The sequence below is a fragment of the Octodon degus genome, unplaced genomic scaffold (genome assembly GCF_000260255.1).
Source record: "Octodon degus isolate 3935 unplaced genomic scaffold, OctDeg1.0 scaffold00094, whole genome shotgun sequence".
Lineage (NCBI taxonomy): Eukaryota > Metazoa > Chordata > Mammalia > Rodentia > Octodontidae > Octodon > Octodon degus.
The window spans coordinates 610,421-635,343 of record NW_004524670.1 but is presented as its reverse complement, the minus strand read 5'-3'; the positions used below and the strand labels follow the sequence as shown (position 1 = coordinate 635,343).

At 38.2% G+C, this 24,923-nt stretch overlaps 1 protein-coding gene across 2 annotated transcripts in view; it reads right to left on the bottom strand.

Annotated features, from left to right (window-relative positions):
• Positions 1–24,923, bottom strand: part of Plppr1 (phospholipid phosphatase related 1) — a 344,999-nt gene that overhangs the window by 48,137 nt on the left and 271,939 nt on the right. For both annotated transcript variants that reach the window (XM_004638056.2, XM_004638055.3), the window contains one exon: positions 9,029–9,217. In XM_004638056.2, the coding sequence (XP_004638113.1) occupies positions 9,029–9,208 (180 nt within the window). In that variant the 5' untranslated portion in view covers positions 9,209–9,217. The remainder of the gene's footprint in view (positions 1–9,028; positions 9,218–24,923) is intronic.

Here is a 24,923-nt window from a genome sequence, read left to right as displayed (position 1 = left end):
TTGGCTGCAACAACTTTGCCTTTTGTGGCTAAGCAACCAACAAGAGGCTTCTTAAGGAGAACTCAAATCTCATAATTGCCGTTTTAATTTCTGTTCAGTCAGTTAAAAATCTCCAGATTTCTTGCCATACTGTTTACCTCAGCCACCATTCATTTGTATTATCCCATTTGTATAATTCACTGTCACCAAATATCTTTCCCTGAAACAAGAGTAGAAGCAATCCATGGCACAATCATCGCACTTGCTGATATCTCCATTATTTTGTCTTTTCATAGGGCAGCAGAGGCTGGTGGCTAGATTTTTCCCTCTTGCTGGCTATGTCTGACAGTGTGTGGAAGAGTTCTCTATGTACCCCTAACATAGGTACCCTTTGCTTTAGAAGTGTCTCAGAATTTTAGATGTTTCTAGTCTTCTCCTTTGGAGGCTTCTCTAGTCATGAGCAGCCAAGAAAAATGTGATTTTGTTGTACATTAAAAAAAAATGCAGGGCCAAGGAGATAGCTCAATAGAATAAGTGCCTGCCTGGCAAGTGCAGGGTCCTGAGTTTAATAACCAGTTCAAAAAAAAAGGAATCCAGAAACATCAAAACATTGAGATTCTGCAGGTAGCCATTGATGCTGGTGCTTGGCTTTAATTTTTCTCACATATGCTATTGATAACCATAGATTGTCAGAGAGATTCTGATTTCTTTTGTTGTTGAGCTTTGGTTGATCCAAGATTTCTTTATTTTTGCATTATCACAGATATAAATGATGGACTCACCCTTAGAACACTTTGTAGCCTTTCAAGGCTCAAGCCTTGAAAACAATGAGGCAAAAAAAGAAAAGAAAACAATGAGGCTATCTGAAAATCAGTGATGCATTTTGAAAATCATTGACCATCACTTCCAGAGGCCATATCTACTCATTTAACTGTCTTTGTTTCAGACTTCATATAAATCTTAGGACCCAAGGTGGTAATGTCTACTTCAAAAGCACGGCATTCTCTTATGGTAACAATTTCTTTTAGATATTAGGTTATAAAAGAAATGGGAATTTCAAATAACTTAGCTAAAATATGTTTCTCAGGAAAAGTAGAATGAATTGCACTCAAAAATCAAATCGATCATCTTGTATTTTTTTTCTTTTTTGGCGAATAGTATTCTTTCCAAGAAACAGACAATCAAGCTCCTTCATGTAACCATCTAGTTATCAGTATTAGAAGGGACATAGTAAAGGTGGGAACAATGTCTTTCTGTGAAACAATGCCAAGTAAGAAACAGTTTCTAAAGGAGATTTGGAACACAATATGAGCAGGAAATGGGGGAAAGTCTTCTTTAAGTTTCTTTTTATTAAAGAAATCCACAAAAATTTGTGGTCATATCTATAAGCATTTCCCAGGGGGAAAAGAGTACATTGTAAAGCTTGAGGATATCAGCACAAGAGAAAATATAGTATGTCAATTTTTTATTATTAAAGAAATCATGTGGTACTGTATGAAAGGAATAAAGACATGAATTAAAAATGTTTACAAAGTTTCAACAGATGAGATTGGTCTGAGCCTAGAAAGCCAAACTATGAGGGGTGCAAGCCCTACAATAACTTCTCTCCTTTAGCAGCTGTGTTTCTCCTCGGTCTGCCAACAGCTTTTCCTTATTGAGAGTCTATTTTGTGAACTGTAATGTCCTTTTAGATTTGCTACAGAAGCCTCGAGCCTGGAAATGCCCCACTGAAGATTCACAATTTCCTCTATGTTGAGCCTTTCAATCAAACTGCATTTGTCCTTTTGTTTCCAAGAAGTTTTAAATGAGGTGTGTGTGTGTGTGTGTGTGTGTGTGTGTGTGTGTGTGGCACGTGTGTGCTTATTTATATGTAAACTGTGAGCTCTTTCAATTCTCTTGGGCTGAGAGTCAAATGTTTGGTTGCTTTATTACTAAACACTCCCCCACCACTTCATTATGTGGCCAATAGAAAAGTTTAATAGCTGTTTTCTCAAGTCCTGTGCCAGTGGGATTGAAGCAAAATAAGGGTAAATCAGATTCTCTGCTGAGCAAATCCTCTTATCCAAGCAGGCTCTCTCTCTCTTACCCTGAGTGTGTGAGTTCATTCAGAATGCCCAGAGCAGTAGTTATCCAAGGATTGTGGTGGTTAGAACACACCTTGCAGATTTCTTCCTTGTGTGAGTTACTACTTTAGGCTACCATGGTCCTGGACACAGTAAATCTCTGTGTTTTAGCCTGACCTAGAGCTTTGGGACAGCAGTGGCCTTGGCCCTCGCAATTTGTCCCAGGTGGCCTTGTTTCATTATGATGCTGATATTTTCTGACAGCAAAGCACAGAGTGAGAAATAGGAGATGACAGTTTCAACAGCAGAATCTTTTCCCTCATGTCTTTCCTGGGTGGCCTTACAGTTGTGAATAGGGTTGTGAATGCCCACCCACAGAGACACACGAGAACAGCATGGTGCTAGGTTCCAGCATTGTTAATGTATGTGGGCATGCACAGAAAATGAGAGGCAAGTTCAGCTTGAACTTCTGTTTTGAATCTTAGAATTAGTTAGCATCATGAAAATCACCTCAGAGATGATTTCATTTCATCTCATTAAATGAAAACAGGAAACAATAAGAAATGGCTTTAAGGAAGAACTTTTAAAAAATGTGTACCTCTGTGAAATACTTAACCATGCACAGAAGTGTAAAGCTGAGTGTTAATGAGCAAAGCATGACTTGGGAGGTAGGAATCTAACATGTGGAGCATTTTGACTTTTCAATGGGAAACGGGAAGAAGCATTGGAATTAGGATCCCTTCTCTTTTGTAAAGCTTAGGAAACTGAACCCATCGATGTAACATGACTAAGTATAGGCCAACCAGTTCCCAGGTGCAGAGGCAGGACTGGGGTTCCCACCTCTTGGCAGACCATGATTGTGAAAGGTGATTTCATGGTGAGGCAAGGAAGGGTGTATACCCTGGAGCAGAGGTGTGTGCTTGGGTAGGTACCAGGGGTCTGGTCCCAACAAGGACTGCTCTTTCACAAGCCATCCCTCACCGGGGTGGGGTAAAAGGAAGCACAGTTTTTGCTGCCAGGTTTCTTTCTTTCCAGAAATTTTGTTCACTTATTTTTAGGTCCTGAGGGAAGATTAAACAACATCTGCACAGTTTAGAGACCACAATTACTGTCTGCCATTAACCCTTCAGCTGTCATCAACCCTGGCTTCTAGCATTGCCCCCATCTAAGAGGGGGAGAAAAAAGTGGAACCAAATATGTTGCTGCCTGTCCAATTATACATAAAACTAGTTGGAACCTTTGGCAAATATTTAATCAAGTTGAGTCTCAATATTCTCAACTAGAATATGAAGGGAGTTGGGCCACAAACTTTCTCTATGTTTATTGGAATGTTTTCTTCCCATTTCACTGGGCTGTTGTATAGAGCAGTCAGGGAATGATACATGCAAATTGTGCTAATTGTGTTATTTTCATCATCATTATTTACGTGATATATATATATATATATATATATAGTGTGTGTGTGTGGGGGGGGGGTTGCTATCAGCATTATTAATTTTATTCCTTTAGCCAGTGAAGCAGAGAGATAAAAATAATCTGAACCAGGGTTTCATGAAAACAGGGGAGAAGCAATAGGCTGTGATCATTCTGTACTGTCACTGACTGTATCCTTCTGACTCCCTACAGGGGTGTTTGACTCACATTTCCTTTGCTCCAATTGGGGAAAGGGGATCAGTGGTAGAGACAGGGTAAAAATTATAGCTTATGGAAGAGATTCTGTTGAAAAATCTCAGAATGACAGAAGTCCTATCATTTTTTCCCTACGAGAAAAAGTATTTACAAGGTTCTATTTTTTGTTTTGAATTTTTTTTTAGCTTGACTAGGTGTGCTTCTGATCATCAAAATATTTTACTGTTTTTTAAAATTGATTTTATTGGTATGCTTTTGGTATAAAAGTGATCATATTCATCCAAGGATATTTGTACCTGTACATAATATATATTCAAGTCTTATTAAAGTTTGATGACTAATAATTGCCAGAAGAAATGACAAATGCAAATTGTCTTAAAATATGCTTCTAATTTTAAAATAATATAAACTAATATGACATTTGAAGAGAAATATGTAAAAATTAGTGCATTAGTATTTAGAGATTAATTGCTAAATGTTTTACTTTATTTATTTTTAGTCTTTTTTGTGGTACTAGGTGTTGTACCTATGAAACACTCTACCATATTCCCAATCCTCATTTTTAAATTTTTGGGCAGCCTCACTAAATTGCCCAAATTGGCCTCAATCTTCTGAATATCTAGGATTACAGATGGGATCCATCAATCTACCTGGATTCTAGTCCTTTTATATAATTCAAAATTTGGAATTATACTTGCAACAAATGTAACCCACAAGGCATTTTCTTGGCCTTGATTAAATATTCAGACCCACAGACAAGCATTGGCTACTTGGAAGAAACCACAGGACACCACCTGTACCTTTTCAGCACGTGACCTTGTAACAATGATCTGGTGAAACAGTGCAATTCAGGAGCATGGAGATGACATAAATATCAGAGAATGCAGGTGTCACTGTCTTAAAATCACATACCCTAGAGGAGTCAACATATCGTGTAGCAGCAACTCTAGGAACACTTTCTGAAGTCCCATGATAGACATGCCAAAGTCCCAGCAACTGAAGATTATAGCATGGAACTCCCTCAGGTGATAATAGTTCTCTAAGAACAGATACAACAATTCACCTATTGGGGGTCAGTTTTAATTGGTGAATTAGGCAAAACAGCTCATCTTATTCTAAGGAAATGCAATTAAATCATCATACATGTATGCCAATGTTTACACCAGCACAATTTGTAATAGCTAAATCCTGCAAGCAGCCTGGATACTCATCACCAAACAACTGGATAAAGAAAACGTGGTTTGTATATGTAATGGGATATGGCTTGGCTATAAAGAGTGACAAGTTTGAGACATTTGCAGGAAAATGGGTGCACCTGAAAAACATGTTGAGTGAAATAAATTAGGCACAAAAGCTTAGATACCACACGGTATCTCTTTTTTGAGTGAAGCAAGTATAAATACAGAAAATGATAAAGGTTGGATAGAAAGGAATGAGAAAATGGATCTCTTTCAGTAGGGGGCAGTCCAAAAGAACAAAGGTTGGGCAGAGGAGAGGAAGGAGAAATAAGAATAAGGATATTCCATATACAGGAGCTTAATAATCCCAATGTATATAAGCATTGTAGGACATAACATGAGCTAAGACAAATAATATTAACAGAAATGAAAAATGGAAACTGGAAGGGGGAGGGAAGTGGAAAGAATAAAAAGAAAGAAAGATGTTATAATATGGACATGTAACCCTTTTACAAGAGGACTGTAAACAATATTAACAACAAAAAATATAAATAAAACCAAAAATTAAAACAAATCTATACACTAAATCATGCATAGTTTCCATCACTATTTAAACTGTTTAAAAACACAACTACCTATGATGTACTTGACCAATCCTCAATTTTATGAACTTACTAATTCCCAAAGTTTTTTTTTTACTATTAAAATGGTTGTTGATGTAAACATTCCTCAAGGACAAATTTTGTTTAAAACCTCTGATCATATCCTTAGTATAAATCCAGGGCATGGAATTAATGATTGTGTCTGAAGTTTATAAAGTTTTTAGTACAACTTTGATAAGTTGCACCTCAGAAAGAAAATAGTTTTCACTTTGCCTAGAATCGTATGAGAGTGTCTGTATCTGCAACAAAATGAACTGTGCTCCTATAAAACATCGGCCAATTTTATATTGGGAAAGTGTTGTGTGTTCAAAAGCTATTTTTCTTTGATTACTGATGATTTTGTAAATGCTTATATTCATCATCTCTTTCTCATTTTGTTGTCTGTGCTTGTCTTCTTGCTTTCACTCTGGGAAGCTCACCTTTTAAAGTATTATGCATATTTACATTTTAACCTCATGTTCTGCAATTTTTTGTAGTCTTTATCTTTCTTTTGAAACAACATTTTATATATAGCTAACCTTGCCAATCCAATTTTTTGCATGCTGTATCAACACTCTAAGTGACACTGTTGTTACTGTTGAGGGCACTTTTGTGAGCATGAGCATTTATGTCTACTTTCTAAGTTTTGTAGAGATTCTTTTGTTTTTACTATGCAGTGAAAATCTTCCTATTTAGTTTTAGAATTTGTAAAATTTTACAGTTTTGATTTTTTGTTTCTCAAATGTGTACCAGAAATTATTCAACAAGTACATGTCCTGGTACTATTTTTTAAAAAATAGATCAGACATGTCTAGAATATTATTCTATTGTTTTTCTTCTGTTGAGCTTTGCTACATATTTTTAAGGGATTCAGTAAACTCTCATAGTATGTCAGTTTTAGAGAGCTGTGAACATTTGTTGCCATAGAATTATATATGCAATTTACACTGGACTATAGTGTAGACATTTAAAGAATTATGGTGGGTTTTTCCTTGTTTATTCTTTTCTTTTTTAAACCATTTTCATTTCTTGCTTTGTTAACCCAGGACAATGTACATTTCACTTATCAAAGAAATATCCTAGATTTGCTTATCAAGTCTATTTTTTTAAACTCTAATTTTCTGCTTATAAGTTTTGCTTTGTTTTGTTTATAAGTCAGGGCTTTTCTATAGAGACTAGGCCAACTTTGAGTATGCTAATCTCCTGACTCAGCCCCAAGTGCTAGGATTAAAGGCATTTGCCACAGAACTTGACTTTTGCTCATCATTTTCATTAATTGATTTCCCTTTTCTTAGTTTTATTAAAAAATTATAGGAGAATCTGGGAAACTAAGAGATGATAATTCCTAGAATTAAAAAGAAGAGATAAAAAATATATTAAGTCAATGGACCATTCAGACATACATGCCCAAAAACTCAGGAAAATGATACGCTTATGACGTAGAAATAAAGAGAATCTGATTTTATTTATTTTTATTTTTTATAATATCAATATTTTATTTAATCTCATAATATGAAATCTTCATCTAAACATTTAGCAAAAATAAAATTCTTTAATGAGATCATTTATAATAATTTTATATTGAATATTCATTGATACATTTGTTTCAAATTGACAACATATCTCAAGAGGAGAGTCACACTTTTGATGCTTAGTATTTACATGCAGCTACTTTATTAAAAGTAAGAATCTGATTTTAGACTAAACTCAGTTGTTCTATGTACAGCAAGCATTAAACCATTGAAAATAGGACAGGATGTGGTGGTGGGTGGAATATGCTACCTCATCAGGTACGTAGTTGGTGACTTCTGTATTTCCTCTTATTATTTAGGCTGGTAACACAAGGATAAGGTAAAAGCACATAGAGTTACCTTCCTTCTGGGGAAAGCTCACCTCCCTCACTCTAGAATGTGGCAGTAGAACTCGTATGGAAATTTCAGTAGAATCACATTCTCTTCAGATGAAGGGTGAAGAATGGTTTTCAGCCATGATCTTTGTTCCACACTTCTGACCACTTAGTACATGCCATGCACTGTGCTAAATCACTTCCAAGCCTCATGAAAACTCGAAATAGCAGTCAGTTACCTTCATTTTGCATGACAGGGATCAGTAGGGTAACTTGCCCAAAGTTATGCGAACAGGTTTGGGGGCTATAAAATTTGTGTTTTTAGCTATCTTTATACATCCTATTGTAATTTATCACTTCAGTGCTGCCCCCAAAGCACCGAAATTTCAAATCCCCAAAGCACTGTCCATTCTTTAAAAGGGACTTTTGTTGGACATGGGATCCATGATCCAAAGAAACTTAACATGCTAATCCATTATCTACATCATTTTTTTTCCTCAAAATTACAGCCCTTTGTAAGCAAAAACATTGCTACTGAAAATGAAATTTTGGCTGAAAGTGTGAGCAATTGGTATGTACTTCACCATGTGATTCTGTATTTTTATATTGCTATTCCCCCTGAAGAATATAGGGCATGAAGTAGAACTGTTGAGGAAACAGCTATCACTAGAAGAACAACAATGGAAAGGTAACTTTGCCATCACATTCCAACTAATCTCACGCTGTACCAGTTTAGACACAGGAGTGTTTATTTTAAAATTCCTTCAAAATGTCAGTTTTATATATATTTTTTAGTAATTTTGAGAAAGAAATAGCAATGAGAAAGTTCCAAAACAGTAGGATAGTTACAATAATTAATACATTGCATACTGTTGTCCTCATAGTAGTTATTCACAGTACAAAATGCAGACATGATATCTTGTCTAAACAATATTAGTACAAATCTTTCTTCTTATTAAACTAAGAGAGAGTAGCTGTATATCTATCCTAACTATTAAAATGTCAGTTTGAAAATAAAAGTCAAAATATCTAAGTGCTGAATTGCCCTACCAGGTAACACAGATCTTTAAGCTTTGTCTTTGAAGAAGTCTCCCCAGAGAATTGTCTGGCCATTTTTTACTTTTTACCTCATAAGAGAGAAAACAGAGTCAATGGAGGGAAAGTTCCAAATGGATTGAAAGTGCTGTAATATGAATAGAGTCCGAGGCATCAAGAATTTATCACAGCAAACTTTGGGTCAAGCAATGCTCTCATCTTTGGCCTCTCCAGAAGTTCAATCAGAGCAGCAGGAGATACTACTGGGGGGATGCTGTTCCATTCTGGTCTGAGTCTTTATATTAATGACAGCCCCTACAGTCAGGATCTCTTCTGAATACACATAATCCACAGCATAGGTTTTTAAGAGCGCAGTAGCTATCTTATCATGGTACACCTGATTATTTGTAACAATCACCTATGCTTTTCAAAAATTCATATTAAAAAAAATCCAGACACTAAAAACCAATAGCCACCTATCAAGACAAGATGTATTTTAATGACTTCAGAACAGAGCTTCATTCACTCTTGCCTGAAAAAAGCACCACTAATAAGTCTGCTAGTAAATGCCCAGGAAGAGAAGAAAAGGGAGAAAAAGCCAACAGGAAATATTCTTTATATCTGACAATAAAGACAGAAGTCTATTTCTGTACTTACAATAGCAGTTGGAGTGGCAGCCAGCACACAGTAGAGCACCAGAGGGGTAATGAAGCTTTCTTCCTCCGTCCCTGGGTACGGCTTCATCAAATCTCCATCCTGACAGAAGAATCCTTGGATATGCACCTGAAAAGTGTCAGTGCATTCGAAGTAGTAGGCAAGCAGCACTGTCCCGGCCATGATGACAAGCTGAAAATACAGCATGGCCACACAGAGACATTAGCAGGGCTTCGGAGCAGTGCTGGTCCCCTGAGCACACTCCCTCCATCACCCAGCAACTCTCCTGGTGTTGGTATTGGCAAGTGTGTGTGTGCCTGGCTCAGCGAGATCCAGGCTCTGAAAGTGTGTGCTTGCTTATCTGCCTGGTAACATCTGTTATAGAAACTTTCCAGCAAATAATGTGCAGCTTCAATAGGAAACAGAGAAAATGGACAGGCTTGTCAAGAGACCCAGTGTCTGCTGCTGCGCTCTCAGTGTATGCGTGGAAATAAGACAATGTGTCCACTGATGAAAAAGATGTAAAGTTGCAGGGCAGTGACAGGGCAAGCTGTCTACATGTAGATATAAGGGCTATTCTTAACAAATTCCACAACATCTCAAAGTCTACCTTATAAGATTTTAGAGGTAAGTGAATCAGGAGCAAATGACTGATTAAACAAATCAATAAATGATCAAACAAGAAAGATTAGAAGTTAAGAAAAAAATTCATAATCACACCCTAAATTACTGGCAGGTATTGACATTAGTTATAACTCTTTTTTTTTTTTTTTTTTTTTTTTTTTTTTTTTTTTTTTTTTTTTTTTTTTTTTTTTTTTTTTTTTTTTTTGCAGAACGGGGATTGAACTCAGATTGTTGCGTTTGTCAGTCAAGTGCTTATCCTACTGAGCCATCTCCCCGGTCCCAACATTAGTTATAACTTTTTACCTATTCCAAAATGATTTTGCTTTTTTTAAAAAAATGTATTTAAGTGTAGAATCTACAGTCTCACTACACAGACTCATAGTGATCCTCCTGTTTTCAGCCTCCCAAGCACTGGGATTACAGGCATGTGCTACCATGCCCAGGCTCAGTGACCATCTCAGTGCATCTGAGGGGTGGGGCTGGCACGGCACACACCAGGGATTGAACCCCACTCTGTGTGCCTGCCTAAGCAAGTGCTTTAGTCCACTGAGCTATCTCGCTGGCCCTGTGATTTTGCTTTTATTCCAAAATACTTTCTACCTATAAAGCAGAGACTTTGCTGATGATCATGTCTTACTGTAGATATACCCTTCATAAGATTTAGACATAAAAGAGACATTATTATCCTTTTATTTTGCATTAGAAGTTGCCTCGACATTCACTGAGGTTTAAATATCATTTTCAACATTCATGTAGGATGAGTGAATATGGAAACACTTTTCTTATTTATATTTGGAAACAGCAAGATTGTAAGACATTGATAAAGGTAGATAGTAAACAGGATTTGAGGTGGTAAAATTGTAGAAATATAAAACATTTCCTGGAATTCTTCTGGTCTAATATTTTCATTTCATATATAAGAAAACTGAGATTCAATAAGGGAAATCTACAACAGCTGGATGATCCCACAAGAAAACTAAACCCATCCTTAGGCAAAACACTGGGAAAGCAGTGAAATTAAAATAGGGAAAATATTTTAAAATATTGATTTGTCTAAAGCTATCAAAGTAATCATTGTTGGAAAAAAGTCATAACTTGGAAGAATGTCATTATACTTCTGTGACTTAATGTTGTCTCTGTTTGCAAGTGTGTATAAGACAGTGAGGGGGAAGTTATAATCCTTTTTTTTGGCGGGGGGGAAGGGGAGAGGCTAGGAAGTCAAAGAGTTTTATTCCAGACTTAAAATTACTAACCCAAAGTGACATAGCTGGTTAATGTTAAAGCCAGGACTAGAAACTTCCATTTCCTGATTTTCAGGATAAAAACAAACTTTAAACCAAAAGCAACCTATAACACAGTGTTAAAACTGCATCCTGTATCAAAGACTGGAGGGAGGCGGGAGGGGTGAGGTGGGTCAGCTGCATGGCAGAAAGGCATTGTTTTGGTTTTTGTATCCATTTTCCTATCTTTCAGCCCTTCACTGGTGCACATGCAGCCTCACCTACTGCCTCGCTCTTGGGCCAATACTTTTGCAATTCCACTTCACCATAACAAAAACTCTCATTTTCTCCAAGGGCTGTTTGTATTAATAATGTTCCTCATCATTGGAATTTTCCTTTTCACACCTTTTGTCTTCAACTCAGAATCTTTGTAAGTCTTCCAGGTTGTGTCTCAAGTTCAAAATCCCAAGCACCTGATACAGAGGTCCTTCTTTGGGCCACCTCTAGTGCCACTTTCATTAGGGGCCACACATCATGCTCTCCAATCACTATTTGTTGTGCATGACTGCTTCTGGCTACACAAGTGTGGTATTCTTCTAGTGTCTGTCAGTCTTTACCGAGGGGGATCACAGTGGCTTTTCCATCACAGTGTCAGAGCAAGCAATAATCTGTGGATATTCCAATGGTGTTTCCCCATGTCTGAGATTTTTTTTTTTCCAGAAGTGGGGATTGAACTCAGACTCTTGCACTTGCCAGGGAAGTGCTTGTTCTACTGAATCTCTCTGGCCCTTATCTGAGGTTGTTTACTGCTTCCAAGAGCCAACTAACAACCTTAAGGCCAAATATCATTGTTGTTTATTTTTTGTTCTTTCTTTTTTATGTATTTGGTACAGGGTCTACAGAGTCTCACTATGTAGATCAGACTCATAGTGATCTTCCTGTTTTCAGCCTCCCAATCACTGGTATTACAGGCCCGTGCCACCACACCAATCTCAATTGCCATCTCAGCACGCCCTGGTGGCAGTCCCAGCATGGCATGCCGGGATTGAACCTTGGCTGCTGCGCTTTGCCTAAGCAGGCATTTTAGTCTGCTGAGCTACCTGGCTGGCCCTTTATGACTGCTGTTTCAAGTGTCCAGTTTTGCTTTCCTTATAGCAACAAGGAAAATATTTGGATTGGTATGTTTTCTATAGAATTAAGACATAGGTACTCCAAAACTGCTATTTCTAATGGTACTCTTGCCTACAGGCAAAGCTATGATGTCTCTATTTCTTTTGTGCATGGCTTGTCAGCTGAATTGACTTTGTGGTAAGGAACCTGGTTGCTTCACTTGAATGTATTGGAGGTGAAACACTAGAACTTCAACAGCTCTGAATCACTGCTTCTAGAGTTATCTCTCTCCTCCACACAGGGTTGATTTGGGATTTTTGTGTATTTCATCTATGTGGCTGGGATTTAATATTTCTTAGGAGATGTCTGCTTGGAGAACAAGAAAGGATCTGTGGGAGATTTTGTACAAAGTAAATCAAACCCTGATATAGTTTCCTCTCTCAAGGAAAAGTATTTTATTTTATTGGGTGCCTTTCTTCTGCTACCATTTCCTTTGTTAAGTGGAAAAAGTAAAAAAGAAGTAGACCAAAACAAATGTGTATACAGAGAAAGATCTCAGTACAAAATCAAAGAGTAGAGACTTGCAGCACAACTGTCAGAACATTCAATACATCAAAACCATGAATAAAAACATTGTCAGCAGCCACAATAAAAGCCAATATCATCTGCCTAAATGTGAAATCTTTATAATAAATCTTAATAGCACTCTGATTTCATTCTGGAGATAACACTTAGAGAAAAATGGGTGCATTGATCAGTCCACTACTGCATGTGAGAACAGAGAACCCCAGAGATGCAAAGAGCATACAGAGAATTGGCGACGTTGGTAACTTATGAAACAGGACTCCCCCACCAGCACAAATCAACTTGCCTTTGCCTTTTCCCTGAGCAGCCAGCTTGTATGTCATTTTCAGACTTCTTAAACCCCTCAGGACATCCACAACAATGCCACTTAAAGATGCAAAATGAGTGAAAAATCAAACAATTCAGATATGGATTTCCAATCTTATTTCCCAGTGAACATTCTTTGGTTATCATTTCTAAAAAGAAGCTGATGTATTTGTCACAAGAGGAGATTCAGCACAGGTTGATTCTGCTTCCCAAAACAGAGACACCCACTCCCCCCACATGGACGGTGCCCCAGCCTTCAGCGTACTCCATTTCTCCTCCTTGTACTAGGTCATGATTTGTTACTGTCTAGATTTGTGTGGCTGGTGCCAGCTGGCACAGTTGCCCTCGCTGCTTGCTTCCCCATTCCTATTTAGGAATGCATGGAGGGAGGCCATCGTGTTGGTGTCACATCAGCAGATGGCAAGGCTGTGTCGGGTTGAGTACTGGTTGAAAGGTTGAAGATGTCAGTGTGACAGAAGCAGTTATGACCGTGGGAGGATAACAAGGAGTGGGGAGCTCACACACCAGGGACTTTCTTCAGCTGTCACTTCCCAAGAATGATAATCTAATATAAGGAAATGTGTTAAATGCTGATTATTTCACAATTATTCAGAAGGAAGATGCCAGCAATTTCTGAACCACAGCCTCTCATGAGGACAAGACCTCACCACTTCTGCTGAGGCTCTCAGTCCCTCTGCTGATCAGAAACATGTAAATACCACAAAAAGCAATATATGTGAATGTCATAATGCTAAGCAATAAAGTATAAAGTTTGGAAAAATTGTGGAACACTAATTTATAGATCTGATACAAACCGGGGGAACAAGACACCAGGCAATGGTGACATGGCTTGTAAGAGTGTGCTTGTGAGGTTGGAGGGAGAGTTGGTCTGTGGTTTAGAGTAAATCCTAATTACTGGGTAATCCTATATCTATCTAGGAAGAAAATGTCCAAATGGGAAGGAGAACAGTAGAAGGAAGAGGGGAAAGGAAAAGAAAGGTAGAGGGAAGGGATAAAAAATTTAACACATAGAAGGAAAAGAAAGTTTTGTAAAGGGAGAGGGGAGGAAGTATTGAAGGGAAGGGAGGGAAATTAGAAGAAAAAGATTTATTATGTACAGGTACAAATTCGTTATGAATAATGTGATCATTATCTATGTCAAAAATATACCAATAAAATTAATTGAAAAAGGAAAAAAAAGTAATGGGTAATTCCAGTGGTAGGTGACCACTCCTTTTGGTTTGCCTGGGCCTGAGGGATTTCCCAGGGTGTGACACTTGCTGCACTCAAATCGGAATGGTTGTGGACTACATGAGTGCTTAATTATTCTACCTGGGACAATGAATATTCCCTTCCCCAATGAGCTTTCTCATTTTGGTTTGACTAAGAGTTACTCATGCTAAGTAATCCATCAACAGCTTTTCTAGGGAACTACCTCTGAGCTCAGTCTCGAACTCAGCGCAGTGAAGGTAAAGGATTCTTAGACTTGCTCCACAAGCCCAATAATGTACCATCAAACTGGGCAGTGCTAACAACACAGTGTGGCCTGTCGGGTGTGACAGCTGATCCTAAGTGCAGTTTCTCCATGGAGACAGTGGCTAGTGAGTGAGTGGGGAGGAGTAGACAGAGGAGCAAGGGAAGGGACGGTTGCCTGTGGCAGACAGGGGCCAAAGGGATGGAGAACAACATGGAGCCTGTTCAGAATGCTGGCCATGGCCCAGCCCCATGGACATGTGCTTCCTTCCATAGAATGAGATAAGGCAGCTGAAGGGGCACTGCATGGAGCTCAGGTGGCAAGGACTAATGTGCTTGTGACACCGGAGAGCGTGTCTTAGTGAGAACTGCAGGGAAACGCACAATTTAAAGGTCTGAATGTTTTCCAGCATTGAGAAAGAGCATCTGAGACACAGTATCTGCCTGTTCTCTGGGGCTGGCATGGGACTCTCAAGGGGCACTAATGCAAATGGAACCAAGGTAGAGGCTGAAGAGCAAGCACATATGAAAACTGACAGTGAACCCGTGAGAGAACTTACCAGGGATCCTGTCAGAAGGGCTGCAGAATCTAAACAACAGGGGCAAGAGCTAAGAAGGGAGAGTCGAGGAAGGAGGAAGAAAAAGAAGAGGAGGTGATCGTAAATGGCATACTATTTTTATGTCCCAGAAACTGTTCTAAGCATTTTACATAAATTAACTTAATCTGCCCAACTATTCTGTATGAAAGCAATGTTTTATTTGCATTTTACACATGAGACAACAACTGGTGAGAAATTACATGAATTGCATAAAATCATACTGCTCAGGGGGAATGACCTGGGATGGTTACTCTAAGTCTAATGTATCTCTTCACACAAATTTATGTGGCCTGGGGAAAATTAGATTACAAATGGAAGTCAATATGGTAAGTGCTAAACTGTGTGGAACATTTTTGGGTACTTTACTGAAATGCCTGGGAGGGTCAGTTTCTTCATCTGTATGAAGGTTAATAACTCTCATATAAATGCAATGAGACTATTTACATACTCTCATTTTGTTCCAAAAGTAATTATATCAACTTTCACCAATAAAGTAAACTATTATCAGTAAGAACTTGGAACAGAACAGGAAAGGAAATAAATTACAGAAAACAGAGACAGGAATTACACCCTTAAGCATAATCTAACAGTGTAACAAATAAAAGTGGGTCAGCCATACATTTCACAGTATCTATAAGATCAAAAGCAAGGCAGCAGTAAAGACTAAGGGGAATATTTCTGAAATAGTGACCAGACAGGAGTTCTTTCTTTGGGTTACTGTACATAATGCGTAATGTGACGTGATAAGTAATGACTCAGTGGTAAGATGGTCTCGCTCTCTCTCTCTCTCTGTCTCTGTCTTTCTGTCTCTGTCTCTGTCTGTCTGTCTGTCTGTCTGTCTGTCTCTCTGTCTCTCTCTCCCTCCCTCTCCCTCTCCCTTCTCCCTTCCCTTTCCCTCTCCATATATATTCATTTATTTTACAAAATCTCATATCAACTCAATTGGGGCTGAATATAAGCTGGGAATATTATTCAGAATGCTTGCCTAGCATCCACAAGGTCCTGTGTTTGATTTCTACTATTGCTTAATATAATCAAAATTCATAAGAAAATATTGTGGGATACAATGGAAGACTGATTTGGTCTCTGTTAAACTTGACAGAGACAGAACAACAAGAGGTTCAGAGGGAAGGCCAGACTATCTGGACTGGAAATCAGATCTCCTGCTTACTAAATCGTTTGCCTCGGTTTCTTCATTTGTAAAACGTAGTCATTAATACTGTAGTTCCCACCTCTTTAGTTTATTTCTATGACTGAATGAGGGTTGTGCACCAAGGATTGTGAGCAATGTCTGATTTACAACACTAAGAATTTTCTGGAAGCACAGATATACTGTGGCTTTTAGGTTTCCTTCTTACCTATGGTTTCTTTCAGTTTTGATTTTAAAGCTATCATGCAGCACTGAATTAAAACCTGCTAGCTAGCTAAATATAGACTCTCATCATTATCAAATAATCAAACAGGTTAAGAAAAGCAACCTGTTGTGAAAACTGAAATGGATTAGTATTTATATTAACACTCATCACTTATTCTTTAAAGAAAACAAAAGGGGTGTGCATAAGCAAGTATGTGTAGATGGAATGAAATCCTGCAGTCATTCAAGTAATATTGATTAGGTGCCTACTACACATAGATGCTGAAAGTACTCAGCTGTTAAAACTAAGGCATGGCCTTTAGACTTAGGCAACTTTCCGTGGAATGGCAGATGTTATAAAATAAGCCCAAAGAAATAACGACTCAGGCATCGGCCATATACTCTCCCTGGCTATGTAATACATGGTACTCACCCTGTTCAGTTAGCTATAACCAGTTACGATCACTGAGAAAGAGGGAGCTTGTCTAAGCTCACAGAACCAGTGCATGGTGGAGCCAGGATTTCAACCTCTGGTGCCATGTAATTACTCTTTTACACTTAAAGCCTGAAATTAGACCAAAGAGCTGATAGATGCAAACTGACTTGCATGTGGTAAATGCTCAGTTCTTTCTCTTTTTAAATTACTTTGGGGTAAGAGTAGAAGTTGCCTGACATCCTCCCATTTTTTTTCTTAACTCTTTAAAAAATCACATTCCCTTGCTTAAGATGATTCTTTTCCCAACTCCTTTAACTTTTCCTTTTCCTCAGCCAAATCTAAACTGGTGGTACCCTCAAATGGTCTATGCTTAAGCCCTCTCTCATTTTTTTCCCTGTTCTCTTCTCCGGAGGTCTTAGTTCTTTCTGTGGCTTTCATTTTTCTCTTGTTCCACGCACCCTCATCATCATTCTCAGCTCTGTGTTCTCTCCTGACCACTAACATTGTGTTCTAGACTCCAAATATCACAAGTCTAAACTGGGAGTGAAACTTTAGCATTTGTCCCTCCTAAAGGATGTTATTCCCCTTTTCTTGCCATCCAAGTCTGACCAGCATCCAGTCACATAGGCCAAAGATCTCAGCATCATCTCAGATGACCTATTCCATACCACACCTGGACAGTTGTCCAGTTTTACTTACTGCAATTCACCCTTGTATTCGTCCCATTTTTCTTATACCTGCTGTCACTGTCTTAGGCAAGCATCCAAATTGTCTCATCTTCCTCATTGAAATCCTGTTCTACTTTCTCTTGCTGTGTTTGGTATCTCAGGCTCTGTATGCTATCACTTACCCTGCTGTAAAATAGTGCCATCCTGGGAGCCTGCCCCTTACCTTAGTTCCTTAAGTGACTGCTTCAAAAAGCAGTCAGGCTCAGGTTGCTGTGGTTCAATCCCCAGAACTCAAGCCAGCCAAACCTGCCCTGAAGGCATTCTGAGCCAGCCAAAAATAAAATAAAGTAAAATAAAATAGTTGCCATCCTGAGGTAGAGCTATAATTACATGTCATTATGCTCCTCCAAAATCTTTGCTGATTAGTTCCTATAGATTGTATTTGAAGATGAAATCTTTAGAAAGGAATTATCTCATAAGGGTGGAAACTCTTAAATGAGATTAGTGTCTTTATAAGAAAAGACTTGACAGTTTATCTTTTTCTTTCTAAAATAAGGCAGCTTTTTACAAGTCATCAGGAGGGCCTTCAGCATACAATTTATAGACTGGCATCTTCATCTTGGATTTTTTAGCCTTCAGAACTCTGAGAAAAGTGTGTGCTGTTTAATCTACCCAGTCTATTATAATTTGTTATAACAACTCAAGGCATGACATAGGTATTATCGGTAAATCCAGGAATTTTCTCTGCATTGAACACACTGGATTTTATCTTGCTCATATTTTTGGCAAAAGGGAGAAGGCTGCCACCTGAATAGCACTAGCTACAAAATGACATATGGCATTGCTCCTCAGTTAGTGGGAAATATCTAACATACCCCTCTACCTGGGATGCAGACCCTTCCTGCATGGCCATTCCTGAACGAATAAGGGCACATGCCACACGCCTGTCTTTATGTAGTCATTTCTTTCATTCTGCATTGTGTTGGTTGTTCATTACAGATTATAGGGAGAAAGGTAAAATATACAATAATATTACATGGAATCAGAACTACACCAAGAAAGCGATAAATATTGGCTCTAAGTTAAGCTAAACTGGGTGAGAAGTTTTTCTCTTTGGTCTTCTGCTTGTAAATGTTTTTCTAACTCAAGCACAGGGATGAATACATAGAAGTGATGCTTTGTATAGAGTGGCACAAAAGCATCAGGCATAGCTAATATCAAAGGAGGAAGAATGAAAACTTGGATTCTGACAATGAGACTGTTCCTTAAGGATAAATGTAAAGCCATACAGCCAATCTCTGGTAGTCTATAATTCAGGGATGAGGAAAGTGAAAGGCATAGGATTCTGGCCTGAGAAGAATCCAGAATTCTTCTGGGCTCAGCCTTTCCCCAGGGCTGCCTCAGGCCTCAGAGCTGGGAAAGGTGAGAGCTCACTATCCATCACATGCATGAGAAAAGTGGGAGTGATGGGAGCCTCTACAGAGAAGTCTGGGAGAAGGCCATGGATGGTTTCATGTGCATTTTACTTACTGATTGGAGATCAGAAGAAAAGAGAGAGTAGATAGAAGCAATCCATCAGGAATCTCTGCAGTCTAAAATCCTCTACAGTCTTGCTATATTCTTTGTTAAAATGAATTAAGATGTTTTGAGTGCTAACTAGACATCCCTCAAGGAATGTATGAGAAGTCAAGAGATTACTTTTAACACAAGCCATATGCCCAGCCCCTCAGCTGGTTGGTAGAAATATGTGGACAAAGGCATTCTTTCAGTCTTGCAAGGCTATGAGAATATGACCAATTTTCAGTATCATCACACAATCGGATAGTTGCTCTAATTGAGGAGGCGGTAGATGAATAAATGAATAAAAGGAGGGTGGACACACACAATGACAGCATTAAGAAGAGCATGAGAGAAACATGATGAAGGACAGTGAAGGGCTAGATCAGCCATGGTATTTGAGCTGGTTTTCCATCTGAGCTGGGATAGAAATTCATGACCTTTGGAGTTTAAATACCCAGGCTCAATATTGATGGAAAATTTTCTACCTGTGCAATTTTTTGTACTGGGAAATGAACTCAGGACCTTGCACTTGACAGGAAGGCACTTGTACCACTGAGCTATATCCCTGCCTCTACCGTACTTATTTGTGAAGACTGAAATATGTAATCAGTGCCCTTTAGCCCAAGTCTTAGAGTACTTGCTGACAAAGGGGAGTTTGTTACCCTTTTCCATTTCTCTTGAACTGAAAAATAGCACAATCTTGCTGGGAAACTTAATATTTGAAAAGTTTGAAAAACTCGACTGATCAGAATTTTCAAAAACCTTAAGGCATTCCCCAGTATATTAATACATAAGACTCTGCTCTCTGTAAGAGAAAGATAGGCTAACCAGGCCCTGATCTGCTCAACTCCCAAAGATAACACTCAGAATTGCAGAAACAAGGCAAAACCTGTGCTCAGCCTCTTCACGGGGGGGGGGGGGGGGCACCAAATGCACTGGAAGCTGTTTCTAAAGGCAGCGAATGAATCCTTGGTCAGGATGTTGCCCGTCCAGTCATCATATTCAGAGGATACTAAGGACCAAAAGGGGGCTGGGAGCAGAACTGAAGACAAAAGCCTGAGTTTTAATCTTTCTACTGTCTCTGTTTGGCTTCATAATTCTAGACATAACTCTTGAGCATCTCTTATCTTTTTGAGCTAACTTGCAGGAGAAACTCTAATGGATGTAACCTGGGAAATTGAATTATATGAGAAGACTTGGAGAAACCCTTTGTAGATAATTAAGTACCATACAAATATGTTTACTAAATGAATAAATTAACAAAACTAAACCTGGCCAGTATAGCAAATAAGAAGCTAAAAAATGCATGTGTGAGACATACATGCTTATATTACTGTGACTCATTTATGAACCTATTGAGGTCTGGTCCTACCCTAATTTTCCTCCACACCTGAGGATGATGATATTATCCCCAGAAGAGGTTGAATTATGATTAATTACCTCTCTTCCTTATAACAGGCAAAATTCTGATCTGACCTCTAATATTTCCGTTCATTGGTGCATACTGCCTGCACGGTCCTTATTGGTAGGTATGGGCAGGATCTATTAATATAATGAGATGTTGATCATATTACATTATATAGCTAAAACAAAGGCATTCTGATCATGTAATAAAGGTTCTTAATCAGTTATCTTCTTCTTAATAAAAATATTCTCCTTGTGAGCATTTAACAAAGATGTAGATTTGAGGAACTGGGGAACGTCTCCATGGGTATTTAGGAAGCCAACTTCCCTGATGTAGAGAAGGCTACATGACTAAAAGTGGCACACAGATTTTGGGAATTCAGGGTCTCAGTCTTTTTTTTTTCCTATATTTTAGGGAAAGGTCTACAGGATGTTCAGAGTCTCACTACTAGATCGTACTCATAGTGATCCACCTGTTTACAGCCTCCCAAGAGCTGGGGTTACAGGCATGTGCCACCATACCCAGTTTCAGTTGCTGTCTCAGTGCACCCCAGGGGTGGGGTAGTATTGCAGGCCTGGGGATTGAGCCCTGACCCCTGCACCTGCTTGCAGAGGCTTTAATCTGCTGAGCTATTTGGCCGGCCCTCAAGGCCTCAGTCTTATAGCCTCTGCCAATACACATCGAGTTTGGAAGAGGATCCTGAGTCTCTGGTGAGATTACAGCCTTAGACGACATGCTGACAGAAGACATGGATAAGATGACACATGTAACTCACACCCAGACTCCTGACCCACAGAAACTGTGAGATAATGAATTTGTATGGTTTTAAGTTATTAAGTTTATGATAATTTGTTGTAGCATAGAAAACTAACATATTAGCCCAGGTGTGGCGCACATCTCTAATCCTAGCACTTTGCAGAGCTGAGCAGGAAGATCTGCAATTTAATTTACAAAAACCCTGGGCTCAATCCCATGAGTTCAATCCTTAGTACAAAATAAATAAATAAATAAATAAATAAGAAAGAAAGAAAGAAAGAAAGAAAGAAAGAAAGAAAGAAAAGAGAAATTTTAAATTTCCAATGACATCTATGAGCAACTGAGCCATAGAGGGGTGGCTCCAGGAGGCAGAAGAACCGCAGATCTTGTGCTTTCATTGAGTTTTCTTCACGTGCAGCAGGACCTGCCTTTGTCTTCTATCGAGGCTGAAACTTTTGAGCTGCTTAGCACTAAAGTCTCCTATTATTTTCTGCCTCTACTTCCCAAATTTTGAAACCTGATACATGGTATCTGTTGTTTACTAAACAATCAGTATCTATTTGGGAATAATTAATGTGGCTTCTGATTTTAATTTATGACTTTAAAATTAATTACATATGCATTGACTATCACAGGCTTGAGACTGGCAGGGTAATCCACCTGATTAATGATTTTTACTTTGTATCAAAGAAGTTTGGTATTTTGACCACCCCTAACATGGGCAAGTGTGCATTTTGTTTCTTTTTGAAAGACAGAAAGTGGCCCAGTGACATAATTAGAAGTGTTCATCCAGATCATGATTTTCCACATCAGAGAATTACACACTTATGCCCCATTCATGCTTGACTATTGCAGCATGACAGCTATATCAGTGTTGTAAGACCGACTCCGGCTGTGGCTGGCTGAGATAAGGGTCAATGCCTGGGCTAACAGGGCCCGAGAGATCCTTTCAAGGATCTGAAGTGAGAGCCATAGAAATTCATGCACCTTTGTTGACCACTGAACTCAGGACTTAAAACCCCAGGAGCTGCAGAGCTGCTGTGCATAGCCATTTGAACCCCAAAATTATGAAAGCTAGAAGACAAAGTACAGAGAGAAAAATGAACCAGGAAAGATGAGTGAAGAGAATGAAGACCGGACATAAAAATAATTTTGATCAGAATGGTTGTTCAGTTTCTCTTTGTAGCTCATGTTATAAAAGCCAGTCTATGCTCTATGAATTTCATGGAAGCCACTTCTGCTTTTATTTAAAAATTCCCTTTTGGCTTCATGTCATGTAACTTCATGTCATGTAACTTCAAGTAATGTAACAGGATTCCACTAATCCAATGAGCTACAGTCAAAACAATTCATCTTGTACTCGCAGGAGTCAGGGTGTTTAGGACTGTGGACTGGGACCTCTGCTCTAAACCTCAAGTGCTCTTGGGTATGACTCTGTGAGTGTTTAAGATCTTTGTAGGACTGAGAAACACTGATTAAGACACAAGGAGAATAGTGTGCTAGGTGGATGCCACTCTTTAGATGCTAATGTTAAAAATAACTATTTCTTTTCAAGAAGGAAGGAGAGAGCCCTTAATATTCCAACTATTCAAACAAAAATCGTTAAAAAAAGTGATGGCCTTTAAAAACAAATAAAAATCATGCAGAATATTTAGTACAATTCAAAAGAAATAAGAGATCATTTCTCACAGAAATAACATATGAAGCAGATTTAAGTTAATAGTAGGTCTAAGGAGGTTTGCCTGTGAGTCAGGAAGACAGCTCATTAATCTATGATGATGAGTTCTTCTCAATTTTTAAAAGGGCCAGTAAGAGAAGCTATACTTATAATTTCCAAAGGAAATTTAATTTTCTTTCCATCTTTAAAATTTCCTTCATTCATAATTGAAAGAAGTTTTCAGTAAAAGAGATATGAACTTAATCAGCAGGCACAGCCACTAGTGAGAAAAACGTGACAATTAAATTGAATGCACAGCCCAGTACTAAATCTTCACCAACGCAGCTTTGGCTTTCTGAGTCTGAACTGGTTGTACTTTCTGCCTGAATTATGGCTTCCTAATCTTTTGTCATAGAAAATCATTGCATTGTTTTATCTAGGTGGAAGGAAAAAAATCTTTATAATTAAGTTTTTTTGGTTTATTTGTATTGCACATTAAAGATTTATATGACGCTTCAAGTCCCAAATAAAGATAACTTACTTAAGGTCTGAAATGTAAATTTAATTCTTATGTTAAGTGGTTTCATCCGACAGGTTTTATTACTGGAATATTGCTATCATGAATTTCCTAAAAGTATATTTCAGTGTACGGAGAATAATTTCAAACTTATATGAGCATGAAACTCCTCCTTGTCTTTTCTTCCCATGATGTGCTAACAGCATATATTCATGGAACTCAGTTGGGAAGAGACATAGTTTGAGAAAAAGAAGAAGAAAGAGGAGCAAAATTAAGAATGAAAATATAAGTGTCTAGTTGTAGCAAGTGGAGGGTAAGAACAACTTTACATGTATTAAATAAGGAAAAAAAAGACCATATTGCTGAAGTCTTTATTTCTATCTGGATTTATACAGTGTCTATTCTTTATCATGGAACCAATAATTTCAGTCTGGGTTACCAAATGAAAATGTTTTGCATGCAGATACAAAAGATATCTTATAGTTCAGAAGCAGATTCCATGACTGAGTTCTTGGTACCCTGTTATTCATATATCCTGCCAATCTGAATTTGGAGAATGAAAGAACATGGCAAACAAGAATAACAATTGCATATTTAGCACTGAGCAGCACCCATGGAATTTCTGCGATGACATCTATCATTGCCTTTTGCAGCTTATGAGCCAATATAGTGAAGTCACCACATTTCCATGATATCTATTCATTTTAACTACTCCCTGCTGCCCCAACATGGTTTGGAGGCCCCCCATCTCTTGTTGCTCATCCCAGACAGTCAAGCTCAGCATCATTGTTATCACTGACATCTCTGAAAGACATGTAAAGGTCTTGCATCCTATTTTGAACTTAACAAAACCATACAGAGGAAGTTTCAGGAGAGAGGCCTCTAATTTTGATACAGTTCAAATACAATTGAGTCAAAGGACGATGACCTGGTAGAGAGGTTTCCAAAGACCTTCACGGCAAAGCAGGAGAGGAAATAGAGGGTGATGGATGTATGCTGTTGAACGATGCTTTGTGAAGCCACAAGAAGTTATTAATTTACCTCTTTTAGTTTGTACAGTTGAAAACTGTAAAATCACAAAGAAAATGTCATGTTGCTCTCTAAGGGCAGTTCAACTCTTCTCTAATTATTCTCACAAATACACTGTTGGGGAAAATTGCTTTGCTTTGTAAAGACACAGCTAAATATTTGAAATGTAGCAATGATAATTACATTCTGCACCGTGTTGCCATTTAAAATTGCATATATTCTCTCGCACTAAACTGCCAACTCTTGAGGAATTCATCTTTGAATCCCAAGCATCAAGAACAGAACATGATGGTTATTTAGTAAATAGCATTAAATATTCTTGAAGCAGGATGCATATTTAAAATGAGATTACAAAGCAAAAAGAATAAAAGGGAAACAAAATTGGAAAGATTTGATGAAGGCATTCTGTTTGGCAAAATAACCCTAAAATTTAATTGAAGGAAAAGACTGAGAGAAATTATTTGTTGTATGCAGTGTGTTAATTATTGAAACTGTCCTACCAATTTGGTTTGACACTGTCTCATTGCTATTTATTTCTCAATAAAATTATGGGAAAAATAAATAAAAAATAAAAACAAACAAACAAAAAAACAAAAAAG